Here is a 10,566-nt window from a genome sequence, read left to right as displayed (position 1 = left end):
ATGGTCCTGAGGGAGTCTGATGGTGTGAGCCGTGCACGCGCCGTGCCATGCACAAAACTCAGCTCAGCCCAGCTCTGGCTCCCCGTCCCTTGCAGACCTTTATGAATGAACTTTGGGAGTTTTTTTATGAATGGGAGCCCCAGCCTTGAATGAATCCCAGAGTGACGCGATCTGATTGGCCCTGGAAGCCGTAGCCTCTCCCCCTTCTGCTCTGGGTGAGGGCCAAGCCGAGCTGTGATTGGCGGGCGTGTCCCAGCCCGGGGCTTCATTCACAAAGTCAATGAAACAAAGAAGCAAGAAAGCAGAGCCTGGGAAGGAGGAAATGCACCAATGGGAGGCTCCCCCCGGGCACACTGTCTGAGCCGCCAGCAAAGCGAGCCCTTTCCCTGGGAGCGGGACTGGGGGAACATCTGCATGCACAGCCCTCGGGGCTGAGCCGCTCCGGGAGCCCCGCCGCAGGTGAGAGCCCGGGGGGACTGGGCGGGGGTGCAGGGTGGCAGTTCCCACTGGGGAGCGAGGCATCACCCCGCCTCTTCGCACAAGTTTTGCCAGATGCAGCACGAACGACGTCTCGTTGCACCTCACACCCAGCGCTGCAGCCGGGGAGCAGGGAGGGGGCGGTGGGGCTGCTGCTGGTAACCTGCCCCCAGGGTCGTTTTAGGAAGGGGCTGAATCTTCGAGCCCCGCTCCTGTAGCTAGGACAAGCCCGCGGGGGGGGGGGGGGGCGGGGATGGGGAGATGCCACGAGGCCCAGCCTGGGACGTGGTGGGCTAAAGCAGGTGCAGCCGAGACTAAGGGGCGCGCCCTGTTTGCCCCCCAGCCCTTGTGAAACAGGCTCCCTCTGCCCGTCTCCCGCAGGTCGCTGCGCTGAGCTGGCTGCTCCATGCCCACGAGGAGCTAACGTATGGACGGGAGGATGAAAGGGTACTTGGACCAGCAAGTGCCTTACACTTTCACACACGTGAGTAGCGCTAGAACCTCAGGGCCGAGGCTGCAGACAGCGCCCAGCTCTCAGCCCCGGGGGGAGGTGGCCCAGGGCCCAGTCCTGACATGACTTTCCCAAGCTGGTTTGTCCTTTTCTTCAGAAACCGCCCGGAAATGGGACCCTCAGCAGCCGAGCTCTGATGGGCACCAGGAGACCCATGGACCCAGGCTTAGCACCCCCTCAGGACTCGGAAGGTAAAGGCAGTTGCAGCACCCCACGGGCAGTGGGGGTGGGGGGGGAGGCAGGGCTCATGGGGGACAGTGGGTGGAGGTAGCAGGGGGAGGGACAGGGCTCATGAGTAGGGAGTAGATAGGGACCAGACCCTCCCCTCCCTCTGCTTCACTCCCCTATTTCCCTGCAGTGTTTGTGTTTCTTTCCCATCCCACATCACCAACCCTGGAGCATCCTGCTGTCAGTCCAGCCCAGGCCAGCCTTCAGTAAAGGCACCTTTCACTTTTCTTGCAGACCTCTTCCAGGATTTGAGCCAGTTTCAGGAGACTTGGCTGACAGAAGGTAGGCACCCATTCCTCTTTTTGTTTGTCTCTCATTTGTTTGTCTTTGGTGTTTGCTCTGTTCTTCCTTTACTTAGTTTGCCTAGTTCCAAACATTAAATATATTTTTCAGCCTGGCGAAACTCTAGTCTTGTGTAAGTCAAGGATTATGAATCACACTATTGTGCTGGGTATTTGCTTATGAATGGAACTTCGCCCTTGGCCCATTTTCAGTGTCTGCTGGCAACTGCTGGGATTTTGTGTTAATTTGTCACTTATCTTTGTTAGTTGCCAAAACACTGATGATTTCTTTAATAAACAATGGAATGTTGCCTTCAGTTTTGGGAGCAAAATGCTCTTCTGCTAATTCAGAAAAGCTAGTGCTCTGAGGAGGTTGTCTTGGAATTTCTTTGTGTCTCTAAACTGTGTATTTAGTTTTGATGTCTAAACTGTTTTGCCTTTTAACTTCAGCACTGAAGGGAAATTATAAAATCTCTATTAGCCCAATTAATTTAAATTGAAACTAATTCTAAGTGGTCTTTTGTATTTGCTTTAACTGTAACGCTACCAGCGGCCTGTCCCCTGAAAGAGTTAAAATGTTTGTTTAATTTATTTATTAGCTGAAGAAGTACTCTTGTGTCTCAGAAAGCCCCTAGTATGTTGTTGGTACTTAACAAATATTTAATAATAATATCCTAAATACATATGGTAATCTGAGCAGCAATCTTTCCCCTAATTCTACCACAACAAGAAAATATACTCCTGCAAAAGCAGGATTTTTTTAAACAAAAATTTGTGAGTGGAATACAAAAAATTGGCTTTTATTTAAAAAAAATGTTTTCTATTCAGTTAAAACCAAAGTGAGAAGACCTTTTGATCAGGCAATGTTCAGGAATGCAGACTTCATGGACACAAAATATCATCTGGAGGCCAGTCCAGGATTATAATACCCATTGTGTTCATGCTACAAGGGAAAAAGAGGAGGATTTGCTTGAAGTCCATCTATGTAAACACCCTTCATACACTCAGATTATGAAAGAAGTTCTTTTAACTCTCAAAACCTGTGGAGGTGTTAGTAAAAGGACTTCATGTCAGACTTGGGTTCTGGTGGAGTTTCAATTCTGGGCCTTCTGCTCTCTGATAGTTGTTTTAAGTTTGACACCATTAAAATTGGAAGAGCTTGCACAGAATCTCTTGTGCAATGTTCCATAAGTAAGCCCTGCAGTAACTAATTTGTGAAATTACTAGAGGGGAAGGAGAGGCCACATCAAGGTCTCACTGCTATGGACAGAGATAAGATTTCATTAGATAGTAATGCAAACCACAAAAAAATATAGTGAAGAAATGATGGTTCTCTGCCTGGGCATACGTTGGGTGAAAGTTGTGGAAAGCTGCCTAATGGTTAGAGTGCTGGACTGGAAGAAAGAACTTCTGGATTCTGTTTCCCAGCTTTTGTCACCGGCTTTCTGTGTGACCTTGGACAAGCCAATTCACCTCTCTGATCTCCAGCTTCCCCCACTTGCAAATTCATAATAAATGTTAATCCTTTTCACTTCTATAGTAACCTGCCATTCCAGGATCTCAAAGCACTTTACTGACAGTGATGAATGAACCTCTGTGAAGTATGTATTGCAATTCCCCTTTTGAGGCATGGAGCATCTCGGAGACTTGCTCCAGGTCGCACAGCAAGGAACAGACTCCAGGTCTCCTGATACTTGGTTGCACGGTATAACTGTAGGACCACACTCCCAGTCATGGGTGATAATATGGACCCACTTTACCCAGGCAATAAGTGTTTGTAAAGTGCTGTGTCATCTTTGGATGAAAATGCAGAGTTGTTATATTTGATTATTGAATATTTGTAGATGGGAAAATGAGATTTTTTGCAGGGAGGAGTTGGTGGACTGGGGTAGACATTTCCCTTCCCCTGCCAAGGAAAGCATTAGATACAGTATATATTAGGGAGCGAAGAGAAGACCATCCATGATAAGTCTGTGAAGCTGCCTGCACCATACCAAACCCTATGGACTTTCCATTCCCACCACCTCTTTGTCTTTCATAAGATCTGACTTCCAGCACAAAACTAAAGGGAAATCTTGAGCTTCCCAGTTATTTATAGACCACCTGCATTATAAGAAATGACCGACTATAACAAAAATGATAGTATTTATTTGTAAAAAAGTGAAATGCTGTTTCTGCGGGCACAGTTCTCCTGGAAACTGCCAAACTGCTAGTATTTTAAATCTAGCTCACTGAGTCTAGTCAGAGTCCAATTGGAGCCCTAGTTGAGATTGTGCACATGCTTTAACAATCCAGGTTCCGTTCCTTAGACTGTATGTGTATGGTGAAGTGGCTCTTCAGCTAATCTGAGATGCTGTAAATTTGTAAATGAAACAAACAAATTGCAGGCTGAGGATTTAAGTCCCAATTTCCCTGAGGAGAGCTCCCCTCTCAAGCAGGCTATTATTTGTTCTCCGTACTCGCATTCGCTGACGTGTTTGATAATCAGTTATTATCTAATGTCTGTGTATGTGGAGCTATCTGCTAGCATTTTTGTATCAGATTCAGACAATTCTAAACTACAGACATATCTTTGAACAGTGCCAGGGATAACTGACAAATTTAAGAATTATGAATAATGTGAAAAAGGTGAAACTTTTAAATATTTTATATATTTCCTGCCTCCACCTCATGCAGTTGAGAAATATAGCTTTCTGTTAAAGGCTTCCTGCAATTACTTTTAAAATAAAATACCGCAGGAAGGAACCAACTTGTAAATATAAAATCAGGAATTAGTTTGTGCCAAGCATCCAGCTATGCACAAAATAAAAAATGTAAGTATGTAACTTAACTTTGTTCTACAATTGGTTTAATTCAGGAGGTTTTTATAGCAGCAAATAGGGCCCAATTTCCACATTGCACTGGTATAAATCACCGGTCTCTGTACATATGTAAGTCTTTTTTAGCAGACACTGGAATCTTAGGCCTTATAGCCACAACTTTCATGCTCTTTTCCACATCACTTTCTGTTTGAATTGGAGTATGTTAGAATGAAATGTGACTCTAGCAGTAGATAACTGTGGAACTAGTTTTGTGCCAAAGCTTTCATAAACGTGACTCAGGATTCAAAGATGCAAAAGCTTCCCTGGAGAAAAGTTTCTGAACTTTCCTTAGTTGCCTGTGCGGACTCCATCTCTGTTTTTAGAACCAGTGGGGAAACGGGGTGGGGGAAATATTCTTCTTTGTGCGCCTCTGGTCTGAATGTGTTGGTTGTAACCCTAGGGAGCCCGTAAGTGCTATGGGATAAGATGGGGCAAGTGTTGATGGATTCAGGTTAAGTGACTAAAATAAGTCAGGAGAGAGGCTATGAGAAGCCTGTTTAGTTCCCAGCTCTCTTGGAAGCACGTCTGGTGGCTTAGGGGCAAAGAGGTTGGAAGTAAATTTCTTGGTTCTGTTGCAGTTATGTGAGATGGAGAACAAATTTGGAGAATTATGTTTCTCATGTAAGTGAGACTGACTGACAGCTCTGGCTTCAGGGCACAGGGCCTGTTGGTGCATCCTCCCACTGCCCTCCCCCAGCTCTACAGGGCTGTAGCTCTCAACTTTTCCAGACTCCTGTACCCCTTTCAGGAGTCTGATTTAGCTGGTGTACCCCCAAGTTCCACCTCACTTAAAAACTACTTGCTTACAAAATCAGACATAAAAATATAAGTGTCAAAGCACAGTATTACTGTACAATTGCTTACCTTCTCATTTTTACAATATGATTATAAAAAAATCCATTGGAATATAAATATTGTACTTACATTTCAATGTATAGTATATAGAACAGTATAAACACATCATTGTCTGTATGAAATTTTAGTTTGTACTGGCTTCACTAGTGCTTTTTATGTAGCTTGTTGTAAAACTAAGCAAATATCTAGATGTGTTGCTGTTCCCCCTGAAAGACCTCTGTGTACCCACATGGGTACGCGTACCCCTGACTGAGTGCCACCGCTATAGGGCATCACACCTCAGAGTTGCATTCCAGCCATGCCCCTTCTGTTTGATTCCTCCATCTCAGAGCAGACACCATCCACTCTGTGGGGCTGAGATATGGACCATTGCCCTTTGTTCTCTGTTACCCTGAGTAAAACTGTCAGCAGCCCAGGGCAGGCAGCTGGCCATGATGCTCTATTAAAAATAACAGAATAGACATAGGCTCTTCGGGCAATAGACTGAGACCCCCAAACTCAGCTCATCTGTTGCTGAGACTGAATTTTAACCTACAGTCCCTTTGGTGCTATTGTCCAACTACTGCCTGGAGCCTGGGTGCCCTCGTCAGTCACTTGCGATGACAGAGTTCTCAGACTGTTCACTCTTTGAATTCTGTAGGAATTTTCTTTTCTTCACTCTTGGTTCCACTTAGAGCCATGCAGAGTATTTCAAATGACAGTAAGTTGAGCTGGCAGAGTTTTACTGGCTCCAGTCTAGTCCGTTACTCAGGCCAGTACTGGGTTATTCCCTACAGTATATTTCAGGGGTGCTTTGTCCAGTCTAGTTTTAAGTGCCTCACGTGGTTGGGTTTCCACCAGTGGATGTAGCTGGTACCTAGTCCTACTATTGTAGCATTCAGGTAGCTGCTAGTCCTTCCCTACCTCTGTCCTTTAAAGCGTATGGTATCTATCCCACTTTCTGCAGTGCAGTTGAAAATGGTTTTGTCCATTCAGCACTAGCAGCCGAAGTGTTTTCAGCAGCAATTTGATAGAGGCTTTGGGGAACAAGCATTCGCAGCTGGTACTCGTTTTCCTGCTGTGCAAAGGCCCAGGAAATGCTTGTAAGAAATAATAATAAAACATTAGCCGGGCCTGTGCTGTCTGGTCTGTATTGTCTCAAAGACAATTTTGTTTATGGCAATGGGCAGGTGCGGGCTCCTTTGGCAGATATCTTATGGACATGCCCTTTGCGGTCTCCGCACTGCGCTAGTGACCCGACGGTGTGTAACGGCAGGTCTGTCTGAGCGAGGCTCGGGACTCTGTCCCTATTTGTGTGTTCCAGAGAGCAGAGTTAACACTTAGCTAAGAGGAATTGGAAGAGTGGGCAGTGTGCACACAATCGCTAGTTGCCACCCTGATTCAGGCTCTGTCCCTGGGAGACTGTCTTGGGCTGTGAAGGAAATGTTTCCTGATATTCAGCCTACAACTTCCCCTGACCATTCAAGTGAACTGGCTATCCCCTGGGATCACACCCTAGTTTTCTCCCATCCTATGGTCTTCAGAGACTTGCAGATGTTTTTCATTCCCTCCTGCCCCCATCTACATTACCTAACATTTTCCACTCTTTCACCTCCACTGGTGGTGCCAATGCAGAGAAGGGTCTTGATGCTGCTGCTGTGGTCACATAGACCTGCTCTGAGCAGGGTTGGCATCAAGGTGTTAGCGCACTAGCAGCTGCTGGAGCCCTGTCTATACTGGAGCCCCAGGGGAGCTGGACCCTTGGGAGCAGTGGCAGAAGCAGCCGTAGTTGCTATTTGTCCAAGCAATGCACATTTACCTCTCATCATTGCTTTTTGTGAATCAGCTCGAGTCATTTGTGCTGCACTTTTGAGTTCCGGTGCTTTATTGGCATATTCCTGGCTGGAGCAAATGAAATGGTCACATGCTCTTGGAGTGTTAAAAACAGGTTACAAAAAATTTGTACCAAAGGAAACTTTCCCTTCCTAAGTGGTGTCGATCAGACAGCTGCTCCTGCACTTGCTGCTACCGCCCCTGCCCCAGTATGGCTCCGGCTGGAGATGCAATAAGTCCCCTCTTGCCCCCCGTGTGCCATGGGGCAGTCAGGACGGTCGTTTTAAATTACACTAAACCACCTTTTTTACGCCAGCGTTTAAGAGTTACAGCACAAATGTGCTCCCTGCTGTGCAACAAGAGTGACCTCCTGTGGCAATTCAGGCAGCTCCTAAGTGCAGTGTCCATGGGCCTGTCCCCAGGGAGCACTGTCGGCTCTTCCTAGTTCAACTTGCATCTATGGTCAGCGATACATATTGGTCACTGTGAGTCCCAACAGTCGGGATTCCAGGTGGGATCAACTCCCTTCCAGCAGGCTGGAACCCTCTTTGCCGGGTTTCTGCTTGTTACTTCGTGTTTTCTCAGCACTATCCCTCTACTGCTGGGAAACTCAGAGGGGCAGTTCGCTTCAGACAGTTTCTCTGTTCAGTCCCCTTTGAGTCACTTCCAGTTTTTCGTGGGACTTTATCTCCCCTCTCCAGAAGGGAGGAAGCTGTGCACTTCATTTTTGGGGCTGGTGAATGGTGGGGCTAGCAGCTAGTACCCCTGGGGGGTAGCTCTCTGTTTAGCAGCAATAGAATCTGACACTGGTGGCTGCAGCTGACAGGCCAGGTCCCTGCACTGTCTTCTCCACTTATCTGTGATACCAGGGAAATCCTTGTCTAGCTTCACTCCCCTGCATGATTTTCACTAGCCTTGAACTTTGGTTTGTAGAGTTAACTGGAAAAAAGAACAAAACAACTTGCACAAAAACTATCCGTTTGCAAGTTTCCTAACTAGGTTTAAATGCGAACCCTTAGATCTCTCCCGAGAACATACCTCTGCAACTAGACACTGTGCTGCATCTTATTGTTCCTTAACCTGCAGAGCCTGATGTCTCCACGCCCCGGCTTCTTGACAATACAGATGAAAAACTTTGGATATGGAACACTTTCAGCCCCTGAGGAAGAGCAGCGTTGTTCCAGCCCAGCCTGGCAAAGATTAGTGCTATTGTTTCCTTTGGTGTCACTGTCAGTTTCCCCCCGCCCCCATTAGTTTCTGACAAGACTAGAGGTGGTGGCAGCATAAAGATCTCTCTTTAATCTGTTAATATGCAAGTAATATGGTAGCTGGTTGTTTAGACCCAAAATATTGCCTAAAAGTTAGAACTTCCTCCAGACCATAAACTTCTCTTTTTACCTGTAATAAAATAAACTCCCTGCTCTAGCCAAGGTGAGAACACGAGCTGTTATTTTCTAGTTCCTTAAGAAACCAAGTGAGTTTTTTCCTCTTCCTCCTGCAGCAGCAGCAAAGAGATGCTATTCTCTGGACTGGGCTGGCTGACCTACCTCACTGATGCTGTGAACAAAGTAACAGTAATAATATGTATTAGTATCTGTAAATTAGGCTCTTGTGTTCTCACCGCCCCTTGTAGGTGTAGGTGTAGGTGCTGTCTACATTACAAAGTGCAGCTATGCTGTGATCTGTTTTCAGGATTCATCTATATTAGAAATACCACCAAGACTTGCCTCTGACAGTGACATTATCTGTGGACCTGGCCATGATTAGAGAGCTCAGTTGTTCCTAGATCACAGTCCTGTGCGCTGTCTGCTAGATCACTCTTACAGCGTACAGAAAATGAGCTACGTTCCTTTCAGTTCTATTAGACACACAAAAGTTAGCCTTTTCACATAAAATCCATCTTTCCCAAGTGGACAAGAGCAAAAGCCAGTAAATACATCATGTTTCTCCCTTTGTTTGTAAAACCCAGTTCAAAGTTCTCATTGCTTTTAGAAGCATCTTTTCAACAAGAAAAGCAAAGCTGTATTCAAAACACACAAACCACTTACAAGTGAGCCAATTTGATCTCTGCTGTCCAAATCTAGCATTTAAAATGCATGAAACAGAGCACATGTAAATGTGGAGAATTTCCATGTTGCTTATCTCTGCTAAGCAGAGAAATACATATTTTCACTAAGCAGAGGGAGTAGGGTTGCCATGTCTCTGTGTATGTGATATACATTTTTCCTGCATCATAGTGCCATGATACAAAATATATTTCAGGGGACTATCCCATGGAAATCGAAATGGATGTCGGAGCAGCTCTTCTGAATCATGTTGTGATGTCCCTTTTACAAGCCCGATCTTAAATACTCACAGTGAGATTGCAAGTCTTGATTTCTGAACTGCGCAGTCTTTCTTCTAGTACTTTAGCCTCATTTAGACTAAAGTTCAGCACTTACTTCTACAACTTCTTGCTAAGTCTCCTTTATTTCTATTTTAAAAGTTTCTATAGGATTTTGATCATCTCATTTTAAACCTCAACAGATGAGCTGCTGCAGCCTGACTCTCATTTTCCTTACAGATTGTTCAGATTTATATTTATATATATAGGGATATTTTTTTCCTCTGTGGTCTAACTAGAACATCTCACCATAGTCAGTGGCTTGGTTCCTTAATTTGTTTCATACAGAAATGCTTAAAGGGATACTGTCAACTTGAATCTGGTCTCAGATTTAATTTTTATTTTCTTTTTTAAAAACCCAAGCTTTTATAAAAATGTGAGACTGAAATAAATGTTTCCACCATTTAAAAAAAAATTCAGACAAACAGGTTTTTTGGAAAGGCTCAAAACCCGAGCAATGCAGAGCCATAAACTTGACAATGAAACTAGATATAAACAAAAGATGAACCATTGGCTAAGTCCACATAAATTGCATCCACAATTTTTTTTAAAGGGTAACATTAAAATCTATTAATCTATTCTTTGGCCCCATGCTATTTAATATCTTTATCATTGACCTGGCTAAAAACCCCAAAGTCATCACCAATAAAGTTTGCAGATGACAGAAAAATTGGAGGAGTAAACAATGAAGAGGACAGATCTCTGATTCAGAGCAATCAGGATCACTCGGTAAACTGGGCACAAGCAAATAATGTGCATTTTAATGTTGTTTTTCTAGAAGATTTGCTCTAGGAATTATTTTGGGACAGTTCTATGACCTGTGCAATATAGGTCAGACTACACGATCACAAGGGTCCCTTCTGGCTTTGGAATCTATCTATGAGTCTCCTCACCAGCTAAGAGAAATACAAAAAGTGAATAAAGAGCATAATATTGAATGTTCCTAGTAACCTAGGGAAATAAATGTACCTGCTTGAAATGTGTTTTCAAGTTGACCAAGTCGCTCTAAAGTTCTGGGGCCTAATTGTTCCATCAGCAGGATCAGTCAATGGGAATTGTGTGTGTTCTATTGACAGGATAATGGGGGGCAGCTCCATGTCCCTCTAGTTCTAACCTCTTCTTCCATTATTGGAGCTTTATCTGATGGATAGGGCTCCG

The 10,566-nt window shown here is 44.9% G+C and overlaps 1 protein-coding gene across 4 annotated transcripts in view; it reads left to right on the top strand.

Annotated features, from left to right (window-relative positions):
- Positions 1–279: 279 nt before the first annotated feature.
- The window catches only part of ETV4 (ETS variant transcription factor 4), a 45,296-nt gene continuing 35,009 nt past the window's right edge, over positions 280–10,566 (top strand). For all 4 annotated transcript variants that reach the window (XM_084615859.1, XM_084615860.1, XM_084615858.1 and 1 more), the window contains exons 1-4: positions 280–459; positions 859–961; positions 1,086–1,179; positions 1,451–1,498. In XM_084615859.1, the coding sequence (XP_084471985.1) occupies positions 905–961; positions 1,086–1,179; positions 1,451–1,498 (199 nt within the window). In that variant the 5' untranslated portion in view covers positions 280–459; positions 859–904. The remainder of the gene's footprint in view (positions 460–858; positions 962–1,085; positions 1,180–1,450; positions 1,499–10,566) is intronic.

Source organism: Lepidochelys olivacea, assembly GCF_965140295.1.
Source record: "Lepidochelys olivacea isolate rLepOli2 genome assembly, chromosome: 27".
In the NCBI taxonomy this organism is placed as follows: Eukaryota; Metazoa; Chordata; order Testudines; family Cheloniidae; genus Lepidochelys; species Lepidochelys olivacea.
This window is presented reverse-complemented; position numbering and strand designations above follow the sequence as displayed.